The sequence below is a fragment of the Pagrus pagrus genome (assembly GCF_965226575.1).
Source record: "Pagrus pagrus genome assembly, chromosome: 1".
NCBI classification, from domain to species: domain Eukaryota; kingdom Metazoa; phylum Chordata; class Actinopteri; order Spariformes; family Sparidae; genus Pagrus; species Pagrus pagrus.
The window spans coordinates 36,023,031-36,045,468 of NC_140185.1; the positions used below are offsets into that span (position 1 = coordinate 36,023,031).

The 22,438-nt window shown below is 42.2% G+C and overlaps 2 protein-coding genes across 2 annotated transcripts in view; one reads left to right on the plus strand and one right to left on the minus strand.

Moving 5' to 3' along the window:
• The window catches only part of LOC311263399 (CD82 antigen-like), a 28,017-nt gene extending 23,410 nt beyond the window's left edge, over positions 1-4,607 (plus strand). The window contains exons 6-9 of the mRNA XM_084363435.1: positions 1,602-1,700; positions 1,885-2,058; positions 2,139-2,222; positions 3,320-4,607. Of these exons, the coding sequence (XP_084219561.1) occupies positions 1,602-1,700; positions 1,885-2,058; positions 2,139-2,222; positions 3,320-3,397 (435 nt within the window). The 3' untranslated portion in view covers positions 3,398-4,607. The remainder of the gene's footprint in view (positions 1-1,601; positions 1,701-1,884; positions 2,059-2,138; positions 2,223-3,319) is intronic.
• Positions 4,608-8,935: 4,328 nt separating this feature from the next.
• Positions 8,936-12,091, minus strand: LOC311261481 (uncharacterized protein). Its single transcript, XM_084360168.1, has 2 exons — positions 9,551-12,091; positions 8,936-9,430 (listed from the first exon to the last, which is right to left on the minus strand). The coding sequence occupies exons 1-2, from the start codon at positions 11,897-11,899 to the stop codon at positions 9,332-9,334; spliced, it is 2,448 nt and encodes an 815-aa protein (XP_084216294.1). The 5' UTR covers positions 11,900-12,091; the 3' UTR covers positions 8,936-9,331.
• Positions 12,092-22,438: the final 10,347 nt, after the last annotated feature.

A 22,438-nucleotide genomic window follows, 5' to 3' on the forward strand; every position in this document is an offset into this window, starting at 1 on the left:
AGACTTGATTTAAAATGTAAAATAAACAACCAAAAAACATAAAATGGCTCCATACAGCTGGTCGGGTGTAATGCAATAAGCCCTGAGATCACAAAGAAGCTTGAACTTTGTGTTGAGGTACGCTGCATTCAGTTTGAGTTGTTTTCATTTATGCCTCTTTGTTCTGGCGGTAATTTTAAGCCTCTGGTACGATAGTTTAACATTTCCCATCTGGCAACGCTGCTAGTGTGTAAATAACATCTTTTCAATGGAGGAGATAATGACTGGATTTACATCTTTTGGGTGAACCTGCTGCCTACATAACCCACAGTGCAAATTAGCCACTGAGTGACATCGCTGGAGGCAGTTTATCAGATTACGTGCAGCTTCCTCTGAATTCCTTAAAGCACAACGATGAAGAAAATGTCCTGAGGTGTCCTCGCTGATCCAGGTGTCCCGGTTTAAATCATCTGAGACGGGTAAAAGAGAGGAGCTCGGCCCGTCAGAGTGCAGACAGATCTGTTTATTGTATCTGGACTTTCATTGGAAGCTGTCGGACTGAAGCTCTCCAGCTCTCAAAGAGTATCCGTTTTCCTGTGGAGACCTTGAGAGTCTCAGTCTGCAGGTTCGAGGCTCCCGGAGAAGATTTAGTGACAGTTACTTGGTGATTTCCTGCGTCTGGATCCGTTCGGCCTGTTCAGGTGCTTTTATTCGCAACGTTGTGGTTTTCCTACAAATTCAGATTTTACAGATCCGGCTGCCAAAGTGTTCACCGCAGGAATGTTTGACTCCTGCCAGCAGACATACCGGAGTCATGAAACAGAATTATTCTGAAACGCAGTGAAACACGGCGCTGATAAAAACAAAAGAAACATTAGTGTTGGTAAATATCCAGCAGATCCCCTCAGTGTCAACCAACACAGAGGAGCTTAAACAACTCAAAGCAGCAGTTTGACTTTTTAGATTAAACGATTATTCGTTTTCTTGGCTGATTTTTAACTGAGAACATCAGCACCACTCTCATATAACAAGCTAGGGGCAGCACTGGTTAGCTTAGCTTAGCATAAAGACAGGAAATGGGAGAAAACCGTTAAACAAGACTGAACATGCTGAGATTTCCGTCTTGAAAACCGTATTTCATTCACAAGAGACTTCATCCTGAGTGAATATTTATATTTACACGAAAAAATATGGATTATTCTGTAAATATATAAACATTGGAACATTTTAGATGTTTATATTATTTAATGGAGGCAGTTGATGTTCGGGGCCCCCTAGTGGCCGGGAGGCTCGAGGCATGTGCTTAGATTCAGGTTAGACTGTAGCTAACGAGCTAACGACACACACCGACTCTCTGTGCGAATGCTAACAGCTCAGAACTGAAGCCGTTTTCCTCCAGACCGTCTCGTTTATGTTCATCGTCTCTGTACATTCATGAGCTGCAGTCCTACAGCTGTCGCAGCAAATGCTTTGGTTTTATTCTGTCATCAAACAAGAAAATAAAAACAAATAAAAAATGCATTTTTTTAGCTCAACTTGAAACAGTTTCAGACGACGCGACACAAACATGTTAACTTGTATTTTTGCATCACAAGACTTATATTTGATCTGTTTTGCTCCAGTTGAACGAGGAGATGTCCAAGATCGTCACTAAGGTTCTGGACAACTACCCCGGCAGCAACTCGACCACGGAGCAGGCCTGGGACTTCATCCAGAGGAATGTGAGTGAGACGCTCTGATCTGAGGTCAGATTCGTGCTGTTTAAATCTGATCCGTCCAAAATACAAACTGCTTTCATGTAACTACAGCAGACGTAAAGACACCCCTCACTGTGCTGCTGGTGGGGGGGCAGGATGGTGGGTTTTGCTGATGAAGCGTGTTCGATCGTCCCGTCTGTGTCTGTAGATGGAGTGCTGCGGCTGGACCGGTCGCCTCGACTGGAGCGGTAACATGGTGATCGTCAACAGCTCCCAGCTGCTGTTCCCCTGCTCCTGCCAGAACATCTCGCTGGCCACCGGAAACTTCTCCGACAGCGGCTTCTGCGAGGCTCAGACCCCCGACTGGCCCGTCTACGACGTGGTAAACAGCGTTTTCTGTCCTCGTCGCCTGTTTTCTGTCCTGTAGCTGTGATCTGTATTCACTCCTCTGTTTGTCTTCAGGGCTGTGCTGCCAGCGTGGAGAGCTGGCTGCTCACCAACATTGGGGTCGTCCTCGGTATCTGCCTCGGAGTGGCTCTGATCGAGGTACGAGCATCATTCAGAAACACGCCACTCTGAACGACACCGAGGGCACTTAGTGCTGATAATGCAGAACAAAGTGGGGTCCCAGGACCCCCAGAGGTCCCTGAGGGGTTTCCAGAAAAATGCTAATTATTTATTATTTATTTTTCAATTCAAACCATAAGCAACAACATGACACAATGTAGTAGACTAATGTGTTTATAGGTAGAGGTGTCAAAGGTCCACACAGTGTTTCCTCCAGCAGAAGTTCAGATACTCGTGTAAAAACAGACTCTGGTAAAAGTAGAAGTGCTGATTCATCCTGTTTACTCCAGTAAAAGTAATAGAGTACAGGCTCTGACATGTACTCAGAGTATCAGAGTAAAAAGTCTCCCTCTGAAGGACATTTGTGGTCAAAGCTAACTGAAGCTCACGTCATGTTAATATAATTCAAAGACTATTAAAGTTAAAGGTAGAGTCAGCAGGATTTGTCCCAGCTGTTCCTGAACGCACCACAAAGATAGTTGATAGTTGAGTCTCATTCCCAGGACGTCAAATAGCCACATGTTGGGTTGGTAAAGCGTCCCGAGCAGCAACAAAGAGAGAAAATAAGAAACTCTCTGCAGATACGAGACACTAACACGCCTTTTCTCCCCATTCAGCCTCCCTCTCTGTCTGCTCACGTCTTTGTTTCGTCTCGCTGCGTCTGCCGTGCGTGATGTGCTCTGATAGGTCGACATCAGTCTTGTGATGTTGGGAAATAAAAATAATCCATAATTCAACTCAATTTATTGCACGCACTCACCAGATCAAGATCTTTACGACAGCAGACAGTGGCGCTCGTACCACTTTTGTCCACAGGGGGCGCCAGAATCAACAGAAAAGTTCCTTATAGCAGCTTTAAAGACAGAAAATGGAAATAAAACTATTAACTGACAACTTTAATCGTATTGTTTTTTACATTTTTGTACTTTTTTACTCGTCAGTTGAATTAAAATGTAGTTTTAAAAAGTCTTAAGATCATAATTAAATACTCTCTGAGTGACGTGAAGCACTTCAGACTCAATTAAAAATGTCTTGAAGTCACAAAATGTTTGACCGCTGTGTGTTTTGCTTCGCAGCTGCTGGGGATGATCCTGTCCATCTGCCTGTGCAGGAACATTCACACGGAGGATTACACCAAAGTGCCGAAGTACTGAGACGAACGAGAGGAAGCGGTCGAACGAGGCGTTTTCTTTATTCCACCCTGTGTTCGGTGAAACATTTTGTCCAAATGTAAAATAATGTGTTTTCTTTTATATTTTATGAGATTCTTCTTCTTCTTCTTCTTCTACTTTTCGAGGCACCTCCATCTGTTTTTACTTTATGTCAGTCCAGTTTTCTTTGGAGCACTTTAGAGACGTTTTGCATCAGAGAGCGACCCTGAAATGTTTTCGAGGAATGATGGATGAGGAGAGGAGAGAGTGAAATTTGAGGTACAAGTAGACGCTCTCGGGCTCGGATTACTGCGTCGCCAGGTTTCTCTGTAAATTATCGCTTCATAGTTTTATTTTCCCTAAAAAATCTGAAGAGAAATCATGTTTATTGTGTGTAAAGACAGAAGCTGACAAACGTTGGGGAGATTTGGACAACTGGAAAACCCACCGTGTGTGGCTCTTTTTTTAATTTTTATACACCAGCGTTTTGAGTTGTTGTGAGATGTTTTTAGTACTTTGTATATAATTTTCATTATTTGTGTGAATTTGAATCCAGAAAAAATACTGCCAGTGTTTTTACTTTAGCAGCTGGTCTCTCCTTTTTAAACGTTTTCTTTGTTTCTTTTCTTTTTAATCGTGATTTTTTTGATCGGGATTTTGCTCTGGTAATAATAGAAATAATGAGGTACTAAAGAGGAACGGTTATGATACTTGTTTTATAGAAGTATCGCTCCCAGTTTACAACTGTCTGTGATGACAAGCACAAACTTTTTTAAAATTTGATATTCTGCCCACTTTGAGCTAAAACAACGAGTGAAAAGTTTCTTTAACCACTTTTGAAAAATACATGAACTTTAAATTCTGAGTGAAAACGACAGAACAGATTATTTTGGAGCAGAATAAATATTTTCGGGGAGATCCATCGTGGAAATTTGTTTATACAGAAAAATCGTTTTTGAAATTCATTTATGTACAATTTTTAACTTTCAGCCACGATGTTGTTGTTGTTTTTATAATGTACAAATCCGCCTTCCTGTTTTCTTCTGTGTACAGTCTGTATGAAACGCATCATTAACCTTTATAATAGTTTCTAAGACGACAAACGGTACGTTTGTTCATAACTAGACAGACTTCTGGTAGCTAGCTGGATTAGTAAGTGTGTACTCACAACATTCATTATATTTCATTTTGCCAATAAACTGATTACAGAACACCTTGTTTGTTTGTTTGTTGTTTGTTTTGAATCATTAATGAAGCAGGAAGACACTTCCTGTTGTCCAGCTGCAGCCCAAAAGCAGCAGACAGACACAACCAGAGACCAGCTGGTGAACACACTGAAGCTTTTAGCAGCCGAAGAGGACTCGAATAACAAACAGTCACCTCGATGCTGGTTGTCAGGTATTTGGATAATCGATTAATCAGTCTGAGTAACTAATAAAAATTAACCACTAATAAATATAATCGCTTGCATTCCTAATTTGAAAGCGTGTATATATTTACAGTGAACTAATATACACGACGAAGAAGAAGTTAACTCTTCCAGGCTGAAACCTTGATCAACATATTTAATCAGCAGTTCATGTTCGGCCCTTTTTCTTTCTTTTTGTGACACGAGGACCACGTTACTGTGTTACCGATACAGAGGTGTACATAGGTGTGTCGGGGCAGGGTGCTGCTCCCATCCCCCCTGGTAAAAATGAACAAATCACCTACCGCCGACAACCCAGTATGTACCGTCTCCGTCCTCGACACCCCAGCTGTGAGCTCCTGAGTCAAAGCCCTCAGAGACTCTGGACTCTCCTCTCTGCAGCCTTGTAGTTCTGCAGGAATGAGACGTCTTCAGCTCTCAGCTCCTCCTCTGTGGCTCTGATCGTGTCTGAAAGCACTGCTATGTCTTTACCCAGAGCCTCAGTCTTCTTCTTCATCATCTGACTCTTCTGCTCCTCATCGTCCCTCAGAGCAGAGATCCTGGCCTCCTCTTCCTCTTGTAGAAACTGATGAAGCTCCTTAAACTGCTCTTTGATCTGCCTCTGTGTGTCGGGCCTGGACCTTGACGTGTTCTGCTGTTTGATCACAGTTTCCTTTAACTTGTTCAAAGACCTTCAGTTTCTCCTGTAAGGGCTTCAGGGACTTCTGGACCTCTTCTTTAAGATCCTGCGCAGCTTCATTGATTGGTCTGAATCTGTGGTTGCCGTGTGTCTTCGAGTCTCTGCAGACGAGACACAGACTCAGACTCTGCTGAAGCTCTCACACAGGTTCTTTATCACCAAACCAACAGGTGGTTCAAACCTTCTCTTACATATGGGACGCTCCTGTATAGGTTCACCTCTTCACCAGCTCTGCACAGTCTTTACAGAAGCTGCGGCTGCATGTCAGGACAACAGGATCTCTAAAGATGTCATGGCACACAGGACAGGAGGGATCAGCGTCTGAACCGGATGCCATTTTTTCTTCGAATAAAGCTGAAAACACAGCAGGTTGAAACATGAAACATGAAAGTAAAAACTAAATGTGTATTTTGGAAGTTGTTTCACCACTAGCCTGAAAGAAGATGTTATGGTCACAAATAAATCACAAAATTAATTATTTTATAAACTGAATTAACTCACATTCAGTGTTTGGAGTTGTAGCAGGTTGACGATGTTGTCTCTCCGTGGAGGTTTGCTGTGAAATCTTCCCGTCTGTTTGTGTGAAAAACAAATCTTTCCTTGTTTGTTCTGATGAGTCAGGTGATGGCTGGAGCCGTTGTTGCCTCTGTGACACATCGAGTGTTTGTCTCTCTTTGACAGTTAAGACCGACTGTATTTTGGTATATTTGATCATATGTACATTTATATGTTTCTCACATTTCAGATTGAACTGATATAAAGTGCGATTGATGGTCATTACGAAGAAATTTAAATGGGAAAAATGATTAAAAACACTCTAATTTGGTATTTTAATATAATTTGTCTTTGTAAGAATTCAAAGGACATATTTAAAGCACACAGATCAAAGCCTTTTTCTATTGTCAGTTGCTTCCTCTGGCCAGCAGGTGTCAATGTTGTCATGCAGTTATCTATCAGGCTGGTGCTGGTGGTGTAATGGTGTGGGGGATATTTTCTTGGCACACTTTGGGCCCCTTAGTACCAATTGAGCATCATTTAAACGCCACAGCCTACCTGAGCATCGTTGCTGACCGTGTCCATCCCTTTATGACCACAGTGTACCCATCTTCTGATGGCTATTTCCAGCAGGATAATCAAACTGGTTTCTTGAACATGGCAATGAGATCACTGTACTCCAATGGCCTCCACAGTCACCAGATCTCAACCCAATAGAGCACCTTTGGGATGCGGTTGAACGGGAGATTCCCATCATGGATGTGCAGCCGACAAATCTGCAGCAACTGCGTGACGCTATCATGTCAACATGGACCAAAGTCTCTGGGGAATGTTTCCAGCACCTTATTGAAAGTATGCCACGAAGAACTAAGGCAGTCCTGAAGGCAGAATGGGGTCCAACCCGGCACTAGCAAGGTGTACCTAATAAAGTGGCCAGTGAGCGTACACCTGAATGAATGAACCAACAATACTGAGCTGCACACCTCCTGCAGTTCCTGTCCAGACCACCAGAGGTCAGTGTCACTGTACACAAGAACCACATCAGCAGCAGAAAGAGAGACAAGAGCCAAAATGGATGAAGAGCTGCTTCTCTGAGTGAAGGGAAGGGAAGGAGAGCTGCAAGAAGAAGGGTTACAACAATATGTTCAACATCACAATGTGAATTTAAAAGATTTTTAACAATAATATTAAACAATTAGAGTTACTGTGTAAATCTTCTTATAGCCAAATGAAAAACTGGTTTTATTTGACTGTTTGTTGACACTTTTACACTTTATAAACACAGAACGATGTCTCTGTCTCACGTTGTTTATTTTTAGTTGTTGAAAAATTCATGTTGAGGTATTTAAAAAAAAAAATATCTCTGAACTGACTCCTAAATTAGGAATCGCAGATTTATATAATTGATCAAATGAATCAAGGTGTCAGGAGTGATTGTGGCTGCTCTGTGAGTCATGAGAGCAGCTCGCTCGTACTATTCAGATGACTGCATCACACACACGCACACAGGCACACGCACACGCACGCACACACACACACACACACACACACACACACACAGTGGTCAGAGGGACACTCCCACGACTGTCCAACTGCTGCCGGGAGCTCAGAGATCTTTGGCAAAACTCTGCATCTATTATCCTCCACACACACACACACACACACACACAACAAAAACAACATATACACTTCTTCTGTTTCTGCTCTAATTTTTCACAGGCGGTTGGTTGGTGAAGATGTTTATCACCATGTCAAACATACTAATATTAAAACTGGAGTGAGACATAAATAAAGTCGCCTGAACAAAGAAAAATCAACGTATTTGTCTTGATAATGGCGCCACCTGCTGGTCATTTTTGGTGTGTGAGTTACAGGGGCCAGTCTATACCACGCCTATCAATTTCATGTTATGGTGTGGGCACAGTGCCAAATATCAAATTAGACTGGCATCGGCGAAACCTTCAACGGATGTCCTCAGGAGGGCATTGACAATACTTCTACTAAGTTTCGTGTTAATCCAAGCAACCGATGTGGAGATATAAAATACTTCCATTTAAACAGCGCCACCTAGTGGTCATCTGCCAAAAATTTTGCACGGAGCCTTAAGGGCTCATGGGGAAGTAGTAACCTGAGTTCAATGCCACTCGGACAAAGCAGTGTGGAGATATGCAACACTTCCTGTTTGGAACCAAATGAATGAATGAAATGTGTTTATTTCGGTCATACAACAACACCAATATCAAAATCAAAGTAGTACTTTCAAAGTATACAATATCCACTTTACTGGCAAGCTTCCAGGTAATCCAGTACTGCTGGTGTGTCAGTGCATCGCAGCACATGTCATCAAAAAGTCTCCAGCAGTTCCAATATCACAAAAACTAATCCAGCAGTTTGACGTTTATCTTTCTCACAAGCCTGGAGATGTTGCTCAACTGCATGGATGTCGACTTATTTTCATGATTTTTGATGGATTGGTAGAGCTGAATGACCCAGTGCATCTAACCAGCAGCCATCTTGGATACTACTGTCTGCAGGAAGTCTGTTATTTAATAAGGAAGTTAAGCAGGAAGTTGTTATTTAATCAGTTGAGTATTCTTTGTAATAGCAAAATTCTTTTAATAACTTTTCGTCAGAAGGATCCACAGAAGCTGTGTGCAGAGTTTCGTGCTAATTGGTGAAATTGCCTGGGAGGAGTTCGAAAAACTAGGTTTGCGACATTTGGCGGATTTGCAAAAAAAAACAGTAGGCGGAAATGGGTGAGGATTTTTCTGGGACTTGATATGTTATTTTTCTGTGGTCAGTAGATGAGTGGGGGAGGAAGTACTCAGATCCTTCATTTATGTAGAAATATATACAGTACAACAATGTAGCACTTTATTACAAGTACAAGTATCAGTATCAGAAGTAAAGCACAAGTTCTGCTGTCAAATGACCTGTGTGTGGTTAAAGCTTTACAACAGATTTTAAATTCTCAACAACAACCAACTGACAAACGTGACATTATTATTATCTTTTTTTTCTTTGATTTTATTTCATGCTATTTTTTTGTTTGCTCAGATTTAATGATATTTTTATGCGGATGGTGGTACAGATGGCCTTACAGACCATATGTGGGCCAGATGAACGGAGATGGTTTGGGCCAGATCGTGCAATGCCGTGCAGATGTTATCATTTTTATGCACTGATTACATTTTTTTTTTTTTTTTATTATTGAAGAATTTCTTCCTCAATAAAAGTGGGCGAACCGGAGCACCCGGAGAAAACCCGTCGTAGCACAGGGATAACAAATGCGTGTGTTTGAGCAAGTCTCTGTTCCTGAGCGTGGATCTGGGCTCTAGAAGAATTTTCGGAACCATTTCTTCTGTTTCTTCTTCTTGCTCATGAGATCTTCCAACTTGGACTTCAAGGAGCTTTCTTTCTCCTCCCACTCCTGCTCCTTTTCTTGCAGAGTCTTCTTAAGATCTTCTTCAACCTGAATGATGGATTTCTTTAGCTCCCGCCACTCAACTTGAATAACCCGCAACTCCTGCGCAACATGCCTCAGAGCAGCCACGAGGGTGTCGTTCTTGTGTTTCTGCTTGTCCAGCTGAGCCACATGTAGAGCTCTGGATTTCTCCATCTCCTCCAGCAGGGAGGTTTTCTCTTCCTGCCAGCAGAGGCTCTCGGTCTCCAGCAGATCCTCTAACTTTTTCAGGGCAAATGCGACCTTCCTGGTTTCCTCTTTGTGTTCCTCCAGCTGGGCTTGATGCAAAGCCTGACAGCTTTCCATAGCCTCCTTCCCCTTCTGAATGAGGGAATTCTCTAACTCCTTCCACTCAAAATGACCGTTGTCCAGTTGCTGCTTGACATTTTTCAGAGCAGCCATGAGGGTGTCGTTCTCATGTTTCTGCTCGTCCAGCTGAGCCACATGTAGAGCTCTGGATTTCTCCATCTCCTCCAGCAGGGAGGTTTTCTCTTGCTGCCAGCAGAGGTACTCGGTCTCCAGCAGATCCTCTGCCATTTTCAGGGCAGACGCGATCTCCCTGGTGCCCTCTATGCATTCCTCAAGCTGGGCTTGACGGGAAGCCTCAAATCTTTCCATATCCTCCCTCGCCTTCTGAGTGTGGGTATTGTGTTCCTCCAGTAGCTCAATTTCATGGCTGTACGCACTTTCCAGAGCATCCTCGAGGGTGTTGATCTTGTGTTTCTGCTCGTCCAGCTGAGCCACATGTAGAGCTCTGGATTTCTCCATCTCCTCCAGCAGGGAGGTTTTCTCTTCCTGCCAGCAGAGGCTCTCAGTCTCCATCAGATCCTCTGCCTTTTTCAGGGCAAATGCGACCTTCCTGGTTTCCTCTTTGTGTTCCTCAATCTGGGCTTGATGCAAAGCCTGACAGCTTTCCATAGCCTCCTTCCCCTTCTGAATGAGGGAATTCTCTAACTCCTTCCACTCAAAATGACCGTTGTCCAGTTGCTGCTTGATGTTTTTCAGAGCAGCCATGAGGGTGTCGTTCTCATGTTTCTGCTCGTCCAGCTGAGCCACATGTAGAGCTCTGGATTTCTCCATCTCCTCCAGCAGGGAGGTTTTCTCTTGCTGCCAGCAGAGGTACTCGGTCTCCAGCAGATCCTCTGCCTTTTTCAGGGCAGATGCGATCTCCCTGGTTTCCTCTATGCGTTCTTCAATCTGGGCTTTATGGAAAGCCTCAAATCTTTCCATATCCTCCCTCGACTTCCTAATGAAGGACTTGTGTTCCTTCAGTAGCTCAATTTGATTGTTGTTCATGCTTTTCAGAGCAGCCACGAGGGTCTCGTTCTCATGTTTCTGCTTGTCCAGCTGAGCCACATGTAGAGCTCTGGATTTCTCCATCTCCTCCAGCAGGGAGGTTTTCTCTTGCTGCCAGCAGAGGCTCTCGGTCTCCAGCAGATCCTTTGCCTTTTTCAGGGCAAATGCGACCTTCCTGGTTTCCTCTTTGTGTTCCTCAATCTGGAGTCGATGGTAAGTCTGGGTTCTTTCTACAAACTTCTTAGCATCTTCCTTTTGTTTTAGAAGAGCTTCCTCTTTCTTGCCCAGTCTCTCCTGCAGCTTCTGAACTTGAGCCCTCTCATATACAAGATCGGCCTCCAGCAGTTTGGCTTTTGTGCGAGCCTCAAACTCTGTTTCTTTGTCAGAGAGCTGCACCTTCAGGCTTAGAGGAGTTGTCTCAGTGTTGTGTTCAGCCTCTACTTTCTCCAATTTGACCTGAACATCCTTGCTGTTAGAAATCTGCTGCTCAAGAGCACCCTTAGTGTTCTTCAGCATCTCGGAGCATTTGATGAGCTGTGATTCCAGTTCTTTAGTCTCCTCCAACTTCAGATTCATATCCTCATTCATCTTTTGCAGTTTGTCTTCGAGGGTCTTGCTGTAAGAAATCTTTACGTCAAGCTCATCCAGAGCTTGAGACAGGCTCTTACAGAGCCTTTGGATCTGTGCTTTCATATACTCGCTCTCCGTGTTTGAGGAGTGGACGTTAGACTGGCCCTTATTTATCTGGGCTTTCAGGCCATGTATCTCTTTCTCCATCTGCTCTTTCTCACCGCTCCACACTTTCTTTCCTTGGAGCTGAGCAAGGATATAAGTCAGGGCATCCTCTTGGATTTCCAATTTGACTCTGCCCTCAGATCCAACTTGGATGAGCTTCACCTTGCGGTCCCTCAGCTCACACCTTAGGTCTCTCTGAAGGGAAAGCAAAGCAAATTCATCCATCTTGGAGTTTTTTTCCATGTCTCCCAGCTTTGTCTTCTGCTGGACCTCTCTGTTTTGTCTCATCTGGCTTCGCTGTCTTCTCCTTGCCAGCATATGTTCTCTCCTCTCTTGTCTTTGTCTTTTCCGAATCGCAGCATGATTTCTCATCTGGCTTCTTTCTCTTCTACTCTGGGCACGTTCCATTGTAACAGGATCTGAGTAATGACGGCATAAATATCTGTTCTTACCTTTATAGCATTTCCAGCATTCTAGAATGTTTACTGAATCTTTGATCTCCTTTGATTTGTCTCCATTGATCTCCTTTGATTTGTCTGCATTGATCTCCTTTGATCTTCTTCTTCTTGTTGCTATAGCAACAGTGACAGTGTTTATTTACAAAACTTGATGGTCTTTTTTCATTGTGTTATTTCAAAGTGTATTTATCTAATTCATCTAAAATGCATGTCTGTCGCTCTCATTTCTCACTAACATCGACAATTTCACAAACCTTAGGTTGGCGACCTAAAGTTCATTAAATAAACAAAGCAGCAACATCAGAAAGGTCCGACAATTGTGTTTAACTATAAATCTTTAAATGTTAAAGTTACACCTGAAAATTAAAACAGGCCCTCGCATTTGGTGAATTTGCGGGAAAAAAACCGGTAGGCGTGGTTTATATCAGGAGATTCAGCACAACTCACTGAACGCGTGGATATCAGGTTTTTGAATGTGCGACAAACTATGTGGGAGTTATAAGCCAAAACGCACTTTCCTTGATTATAGCGCCACCTAATGGTGGAAATTCACAATGACAACAGATTATAACATTTTTCAGCAGGTGTGATGTATATTCCAAGTTTGGTGAGTTTTGGGGCATGTTCAGGCAGTGAAAAATGCGATCATTTGGGAGGAAAAATAATAATCACTACAAAAACAACAGGGTCCTTGCAGGTCCCCTGCTCGGGCCCTAATAATAATTATCCTGAACGTCTAAAAGTGTCTCAGTCCTGCCCAAACTAAATCCTCTTTAGAGTACAGACGTGGTTTTGGGCTCTTTTGAAACAGTCAGAAGCCCTGTAAATGCTTTATTTTTAAAATAAGCCTACAGATGAGCCGTAACTGCCCCCGTTAGCTGGAAAACACAACGGGTCACATTGTACACTCTTACAACGTGGTCCAAATTCAAATTTAATAAAAATATCAGTGATAATAAACACAATATTCAGACGCCTGGTTAAAAAAAGCCATTTTGTGAGCTCAGACTCGCCCTGCCTGAGAGTAACAGGAGCAAAGACTCATTAAAGTCCTTTATTTCCCTTTTTACACAAACTTAGTGCAAATAAAATAATAAAAAACACAATGCTGAGGAGGAAAAACAGCCTATTCAAAAAGAAACATGCACAAAGCTACATCAACTTCAATATTTTCCATGTTGAGGCCAATTGAAATTATATATTGATGCATTCTCATTGGCTACATGATGCGTCAATCATCCGGAGGCAGAAGAAGAGAGAGTGGGTCACTGGTCTACACGATCACTCACTGGCTGTTGTAGGCTCTGGGGCGGGCATAGAAGATCACATCTGCTCCATTGAGCTGCCAATCAATAGTTCAGAGGTCGGCAGCCATCTTAGGTTTCACCATGTTGCTGTTTAATGTCGTTTTTCTTTGATGTAGTTTGTTTCTGGACGGATAAAAGAGTGAATAATAAGAGAAGACAGCTGTTGTTGGAGTGTGATGCACTACTAAACATCCAGATGCTTCACTGATGAGTTTTCAAAACTTTGTACGTACTTGTTTCTCAGCTAGCTTGTTTTGTTTGTTGATTGTACCTGATGTGGTTTGTGTCTTGAAATAGTTTGCACGAGAATCTGAACTTTCTAAAGTTAGCCTCTTACCTTAGCTGTGATTATTTGTTATTATATTTTTCTCAACAGTCTGGAGATCAAATCTGCTGAGTAAAAATATTAATAAACTTTATTCTTGGAGCACTTTTCTGAGCAAAGTTACAGATAAAACTAAACATTTAATTAAATCAAAAGTCTGATTTCTTCTTCCACAGTTACCTGTAAGACATGACGACCTGACTGGATGCTGGTACCGGTGCTGTGTTGAAGAACACGGGTCGCACTGGGTGATTGATTATCGGCTGTTTGTTCCAACATGTGAACTCTTCTTCTCCTGTAACGTGTGAAAACATGTTGCTGAGGAAACGACTGAAATGACACTCGATCACATCAGACGTCCTTCAGCACAGACGTGAGAAACAACAGCTGACAGGAAACAGGCAAGACACACACACACACACACACACACACACACACACACACACACACACACACACACACAGTCCAGACCGGTGAGATCATCGTCAGCCATGTTGAGCGTAATGTAATTTCACCTCACAATGAGGGGCGTTGAGGAGGAAGTCATCAGTGATGAGAGTCTGTGTGGGGTCCAAGTTTCATTCACAACGTTGGTGAGGAGGTTTAAACTGTTGAAGCTTCTCTTTAATTAACTTCTTCAAACTGAAACACTTTGATTAAAGTTCAGACTCAGACATGTTTTGTGTTCGGCTGAGACTCAAATAAAATATTTCCATTTTCTGAAACTTTCTACTTCTCCACGACTTTTTACTCGACTACTTCGATCAGTAAGTTACTTTACAGATTTTAATTTAATGTTTTATATATATATATATATATGTATGTATGTATATTTAATTCTAATTCAGTGTTACAATAAATATTATTCTGAAATGGACCATTCTGAAAAATGATTACTTTTACTTTTGTTACTTTAAAGGAGTAATGTGTATAATATGGACAGTAGCGATGCACAATATATATATCGGACAGATAAATAACGGAAAATTTACATTATCGGTTATTGGCAGGTAAAGAAATAAAGAAAAATAAATAAATAAACATGTTGTCACTGCGGTGGACGTTTTTTGTTGTTCTTAACACAACATGAAGGAAAAGTCTTCAAGTTTAACGTCTTATCACAGCTGTTCACTACGTCTGAGCCTTTCTTACACTCAGGTGTGCATGAACAAACATTAAAATGTTGCTTTTTTATTATTGATTATTGTATCAGTATCGGCTGTGAGAGTCAGGTAATTATCGGTCATCGTAAAACGATCCATATTGTGCATCTCTTATGGACAGTAGCTCTAAAATCACAACAGAGTAACTGACAGCTGCTGCTTTTTGCTGGCTATTCTGGTCTGTAGCTAGCTGTCGATCGCTAATCAGCTCATGGTTTCGATCTTTTTCTGTGAATTGAGGATTTATTTGGACCAAACCAGAGGAGATTGTGGAAAGACAAACCAACACTGTTTCAGGGAGTTTGATTTAGTATTTTATGTCCTGTTTGAATAAAGTGTGCTTTACGATGAGTTAACAAAGCGATTGAGCTCGTCTCAGTTCAGTAAAAGAGAGACGCTGGCATTAAATACTTGTTTTGGTCGCCACGGTCACGGATGTAGATGGTCCGACATCCTGTGAAAAATAGTTGGTTTTGTTGCCACGACGTCGCGTTTGGTACAAAAGTAAACCTTGGACGTATCTGTGGTTTGCAGAAACGTGAACTGCTAACGTTGTGTCCTGGAGACTGAGCTGCAGATCATCAGTCAGAACATTTTAATCATCATCTCCTTTATAGCAACGACACCAGAGTCTAAACACACCTTTATAACAAACTGCAGGTGTACTGCTGTTGTATTACAATGGAGGCAGGAAAGGCAGGAAAAACACCAGATGTTTATGATCGCACAATTACAGCGAGTTTCTGTGAATCAAAGTGAAATCAGGGACTAATTTTGCAAAACATGTTTTAAGTGTGTCGTTCTCGTAAAGATTTACTTTGTCTTCAAATTAATAGTCTGAAAACTGGTGTTAAACTTCTTCAGAACCTGTCTGCTTTGATTGACTCCTTGTGGACTTTGTTGTTTCTTCCTCTAATATCAAGCTAATTAGTAAAAACTGTCATAACAAACATGAATGATGGATGCATTTATAAAAAAAGAAGCTGCAGGTTGTGAGAACACATCCAGCTCTGAGCCTCCTGCTGCTTCATGTAGGTGTGTTTTCATAGTTCGGTCCTTGAAATGCTGCGTGAGTCATGTGTTTCGTGTCCTCTGGGCTTTCAGCTCGCTGCTCCTCGTGTCTCCGTCATGTACAGGAGGCCAGTGTAGCGTGGAGGAGCTCACCTGGAGTTATTGACATAGCGGTAAATGTCCACAGGACGGTCCCAGGTGTGTTTCCCCAGCAGCAGGCAGCGTGTTTGTTATTCTGCATGTGCTGAGACCCAAGACCTTCCTCCTCCTCCTCCTCCTCCTCCTCCTCGTCCTCCTCGTCCTCCTCCTCCTCGTGCAGTATCACAGATCACAACAAGAGTATTCATTCTCAGTGTGAAGGTTTGAGTTCCTGTATTTTCCCACCACACGCTCAATAATTTACATCCTTAATATTATCAATTATATTATATTTCTATAGAGTACAATTCTCAGTCTAAAGATGTCTGAAGTGTGTTTTCGTTCCTCCGTCTCGTCAGCCTGAACCTCATCGAGCAGCCGAGCTTCACTTCCCTCCATCACCTGCAGTGAAACATCAACGCTGACGGAGAATTCATTCATTTTTTAAGCCGAGCGTCTCGTAGCATCGCACAGCTCTGATGGCTGTGAATGATTTTTATCAGACAGATGGTGACGGTGCGTTATGTAACAGAGACCCGACCGGAAAACTGACGTAGAAGTTATGGGTCCGATTTTTAATCTTTTAACCACCTTAATATATGAATATTGATTCATAAAACAAAGTTATATTCCTTAAAGCTGCATCACTATCATTGTAAGCAGTTGCAGAAAAGCGCTACACAGTGTTTTTTTTTAGCATCTTTTAGCTCATTGTTTTGGTTTTATGGTCGACAGCTTCTCTGTTTTGTGAGTAATATTGTTGTTTTAACCACGTTTGTTTCCTAAAAACCTCACCAAACTGTGAGCGTACAGCAAAGGTCCAGTCCGCCTGGCGCTGGTACGCTGCAGCAGTCATGACGAGGAATTCAGTGCAGTGACATGAAGTAAACCCTGACATGTTCTCCCTCTCATTAGCATCAGCTTTATGAGTGTACTAAAGAAACGTTCAAGACTCAACAGTTCAAAAGCCATCAAAACATTTCAGCACAAAATCAGACCGACTGTTTCCAGCACTCTTTCAATCACAACAGCTCTCAGAGACACAAATCTACCCCCCGCCTGTGTGAAGCCCCAGTGGGCGACCTTTCTTTCCCCAAAGTCCTTCGTGCCTGCAGCTCCTCCGGAGGCCTGTCAGGGTTTATACATCAGGCACCTGCAGCGGGGATCGCTGCGCCCATCACATGTGACAGGGGACCACGCTGAGGTAATGGACAGCGACAGAGCACGAACCGACTCAACTCACAACCCACTGCTCCAACGTCTGCAGGCAACAAGACAGGGAGGGCTTCTGTTATAGCTCTGAAAATGTCTTTCTACAGAGGACGACACACAGCAAGAATCTCAATTTCACTGCTGCTCGACGGATTGGTGATGTGAGATGGAGAAGCTGTCAGGCCGGATGGCAGGTGGTGAAATCAGAGGGAAAAAAGAGTGATTTGTATGCAGAGTGTTTTTATTGTTTGACTTCTGAGAGAAGGCTGAAATGTTTTATCTCGTCTGAGCAGTCTGACATTTCTGTTCTTTACACAAAGCAGCTGCTCGGTTTGTCCACGACGTATGTGTCTGTGTGTTAACCATATGTTTCTGCGACCTTGACACGGAGACACAGCAGGAGGCTTTTCTTCAGTTACAGTCTGTCTCAGAGAGCCGAGTCTGTATCTGGATGTAACCGACTGTAAAAGTGAGTGTCAACAACTAAAAGTGAGCACAAAACATAAAAAAAAAACTAATAAGAACTGAACTTTAATGATCACTGATTATTTTAACATTCATCATCTACAGCTCCCAGTGAACACAAGCCACTGACTTGTCATCAACATCCAGAACTCTGATGAGTTTTTGACTGCGCTTATTGAAAGTTAGCAAATCAGTTGTTGGGTTTTATATTTTTAAAAGCACAATATGTAATTTCTGCTGAGGGGCAAAACAAAACAAAAAGATAATTGGCCGGGCAGCTCTGGAGGTAAGATCCAGACCTTCTGGAGGAATAAACACCCAGAGTCTCATCAGGTTCTGGTCTGATCCGACGGGAGGAGAGCTCAGAGTTACTTTTGAACTTGTGGATTTATCTTCACTCCTGTTTATCAGCCTGACTGCAGCAGTGATCCGGAGGTGACCTCCACTGTCGGGTGTTTCTGTTCTGTAATGTTGACTGCTGACTGGAGCTGGAGGGGAAATGGACTTTACTTCATGAACGTAACATTACAGAGAGGAGAGAGAGAACCAGAACCAGAACCAGAGTCTCTGCTGAGTGCTGAGTTCAGTCAGAGGTTGACCTGGATTCAAACACACACACACACACACACACACACACCTTTGGATGTTTTCTGTTGCTCGCTAGTTTAAAATAACATGAAAATGCTTTGTTGACTAAAAATTACCATGTTGGAACTTGGAATGGATAATTGATTGTTATAATTGATTGTTAAAGCAGTGATCGCCTGGTTAAACAATAGCGCAGCGTTTTGTCTCCAGTGTTGCTATGGCTTCTTCTCCATAGCAACATGGGCATCGTAGTGTTTAGAGCAGCCATCTTAACAAACACATGGGAAAAAAAACCCATCCTTTTTGTTGCCTTTATTTCTTATTATTTTCCAAATTAGCGTAACTTCTCCACAATCTTTCCACAGACTTCTGTCTTAAGAAGTAACAACCACCAGAGCAAACTGCTGCTGTCTCCCAGCTTCACTGCTTTCTTACGAGCCTCTACATGAAACGGTTGTAATCATGGAGACTGTTATTGGAAACAGACGTTCATCATCATGTTTGACTTGTTTTAGGATATTTAGTAACATTCAAAACTTTTTTTTACAAGTGTTTCAGTAAAGTTTCTGTGGAGAAGCCGCCGCAGCCTTTGTGCTCCCAGAGGAAACACCATTGTTATCGGCTGAGATAAATCCCACTGATGTGTTATGGTTCCCCCACTGTGACTGGCTTTCTCACCCACTGTGAGACTGGGAAGTCGGCTGCATTATTTAACAATCAACCTCCCAGATTTTCCGCCTCTAAACCGCTGCATGTTCCCTTTTCTCCGAGATCAGAAAACAAAACTGTTAATCTGTCTTCGCGGACGAGGTGAAGACAGGAGCCGAGCTCAGAACTCAAAATGTGGATGTCAGTCGGACCACCCGTGGAGAAGGAGGTGAGCGGAGGTTTCACTCGTCTTCATCGCCGTTCCTGATTGTGCTGAACAGACTCGAGCTCCCCGGTGTCCTCGACATGTTCTGCCAGATGGTGCTCTTCTGTCAGTGGAGGGAACAGAGGTGCACTGTTCACAACGCTGCTCTGCAATTACACCGAGCAAACCCCTTCACACAAAACACACCAGGCTGGGTGGCTGGAATATGATGTCATTTTCAGGGAGAAACCAGCCACGTTTTCTGCACAAAGCAAAGGAGTAGATAATATTAATAAACTTTCTTTGTGTAGCATCTCATACTAACAGTGGATCAGAGTGCTTTAAAGTGAATGTATAAAAAACATTTTAAAAAGGCCTGGCACAAAAATATAAGTAAACAGGGAAGAGTGAAAAACGTCCTCTTAAAGCACATAATCCTCACTGACTCTATGAAGACACATAAATAAAAGCTTAATGATTTTGTATCTTTTTTTTTTTTAACCTGTGTTACCCAAAAGGAAAGTATTTTACAAAATGGCTGCCACAGGGCATCAAACCACATGCTGTCAATCAATCTGTTCGTATCCTACTTTTCAAAAGTTCCCGACTAATGAAGTCACATCAGTGACGTCAAATGAAATCTGGAGATAAAAGTGAAAATGTCTTATAACTGAGAGACACTGAACTTCACAGTTCTCCAGTGTGATCTTTATTTCAACATAAAACACCAGTGACGGCGCTTGAAATGTTAAATAACTGATAAAAACCCCAAATATTTAGAAATCGATGGCCCAAGAGGCAGTAATTAATCAAATAACCCTTTGTTTTATTATAAAACATGATAAAAGATTAAGTCTCAAGTATTTTTCAGGTGTCATTTTTCTGTAAAGGCTTGAGACAGAAAAATAGATGTCAAAACTGATAAAACGATGTTTTTCTTTTCTGTTTTGAGTTTATTCTCAAATGTATAAATTGTTGTGTGTATGTGGATGGATTATTTATTCACTGCATTTCCTTCGGCTCATATTCACATAGAGTTGTTGTGTTTATGAAATAAAAAATGGATAAATAACAGTTTGGGAATGGCTGGATCACACAAAATTGTTTTAATTTTTGAGAAAATGAAATGTCCTAAGTACGGAGCTGGAGTCAGGAGGCAGCAGCTTAGCTTAGCTTAGCATTAAAGCTAGGATCCAGGAAGCCAGGTTGAAACAGCTAACCTGTGCAGTGACTTCCTGCTTAGTCTTCATGCTAAGCTAAGCTAATTGTCTCCTGAAGAAAACATCAAACTATTGTTTACTTTATACTGTGTCATCGTCTCTGCACTGCATTTTTCATTTTTCATTTTTCTATTTTGTTTCCATTTATTGAATCAGTGTTTTGTTATTTCCTCATGTAATGATTGTGGATTAAACAGCTATATAAGGTGTAAAAAAAAAGCTTAACAGTGTGCAGCTGCTCCATGAAAGCATCTACTGATCCAGCAGGAGTAGGTCACCTTGCCTCGAGGCATCGCGGCTGCACCGGCCCATCAACCACATCTGCAGCACTCGATTAAAGTGAACCAGCATCAGTGAAACACAAAGCTCCACGTCGTCCTTCTCATCTCTGCCCTCGTTTTACATTCTTCACTTGTTTCAGGCACAGTGAGAGTGATAGCTCCCCACATTTAGCTGCTGCAGATTAGCATATTTATCTGAGTGGAGTACAAAGTGGAGATCAGGAGATGGGAAGGGAAGTCTTCAGAGGTTACTCTGCAGTTTTAATAATCAGAATATGATGCTGGAAAAAGGATCGGTTTATGGATTATGATGGCAAAAAAGTGAAAGTGCTGAGTGACTTACTTCACATCAAAAATGTTTCACTGGTCACTTTAAGGCCCGGCGGACCCACATGAGTGTTTTCAGTTATTACAGTTTATTAGACATCTGCTCGGGTTAAAGTCACCAGACGTCACGTACTGATGAAGTCTGCAGAACGGCGCCAGTTTGAGCCCGACGGGCAGCGTTTCTACTTGGCATGCTGTTTATACGGACTTAAACTGATGTCTTTGGGCAGCAAGTAAACAAAATACCAGACGTTCAGCATTTATTATTTATTTGATTCAAATTATTTCATTTTATTCTGATGTTATGAGGATTCTCTGGAGCAAGAATTTCCTACAGGATTAATAAAGTCTTATCTCATCTTATCTTATATCTTAGCATTTTTCATGTACCTCTGTCGACACTTAAACGCTGTAGAAAGTATTTCTTCATTTTCAAACTTGTGGTCTTCAAACAGTTTTATAAATCTTTCTTCACACAGTGCAGCAGCACAACATCTGTAAACAGGTTTTAATGTGTAAAGTTGGTGGAGTTCTTCACTTGTTTATCTGGTCGACCCATGAGTCCTGTCCTGCTTCATCTTAGAGAAAGTAGAAATACCACAGCACAAAAATACTCCTGTCCTGCATTCAAAAGTTTATTTAGGTAAAAGTCGAAGATCTTCTGGAAGCAGCAACTGCAGGTGTATTTCTGGACCACTGCCTCCCAGAGAGTGTTGCTGTGTGATGTCAGTCAGTTGTCGGTTGGCAGCTTTGCCACACCTCCATAACAACACCACATGAAAGCGATTTGCACCTTTATTTTAAAGTTTCACTCTCTGCTGTTATCGGTCTTTTCTTCGTTTCGGCCATGACTGTTAACAGTAACGTTAACCATTTACTCTCAACGCCAGCAGAGACCAGGACAGACCAGCGACTCTCTCTGGCCGTCCCACCACTGCTCACTGCCGGGTGAACGCGTCACTAACTGCGCGCCGCTTGTTTTCCGGAAAAACTCGCCACGACACCTAGTGTACATCTTTGGTATTGCAGCAAATGCAAGGGCTTTCATCAGGGCGCAATCATCATTGTGTTACCTCATTCTGCGATAGAAATAGTGACTTATATTATTTATATTTATTTATTGTTTATTATTTATTTACATGAAAATCCTCCAGATTATTACTTTAAGGACAACAAAGGTGATTAAAACAATACCGAGTAAAAACTCTCTGAATTACAGCCTAGTAAATTATAAAGTAGCAACATATTTAAAATACTCACCAGTACAAGTAAATCAAAGTACGCTACAGTACGCTACATGAGTAAAGCCCTATCCCTAAATTTTGCGCGTTCCCGTGAGGGTAGTGGTGTCCCAATTACTCTCTGCATATAGGGGTAGTGGGCATAACGAGGGGTAGGGGGTATGAATCCAGCCCTTCAGAGCGAGGGATTTCAGATGCTCAGGGAGGGCCAGAGGAAATTTCCCAGAATGCTTTACGTCCTGTTAACGTTACTGGTTAGCTCTCATATTTCCTGCAAATTTGTCGAATATTTTACATTAGTTTGATAATAAGCAGCAAGTAAGGTTATCTATGTTACTGCGCACCGACCGTTACGAAC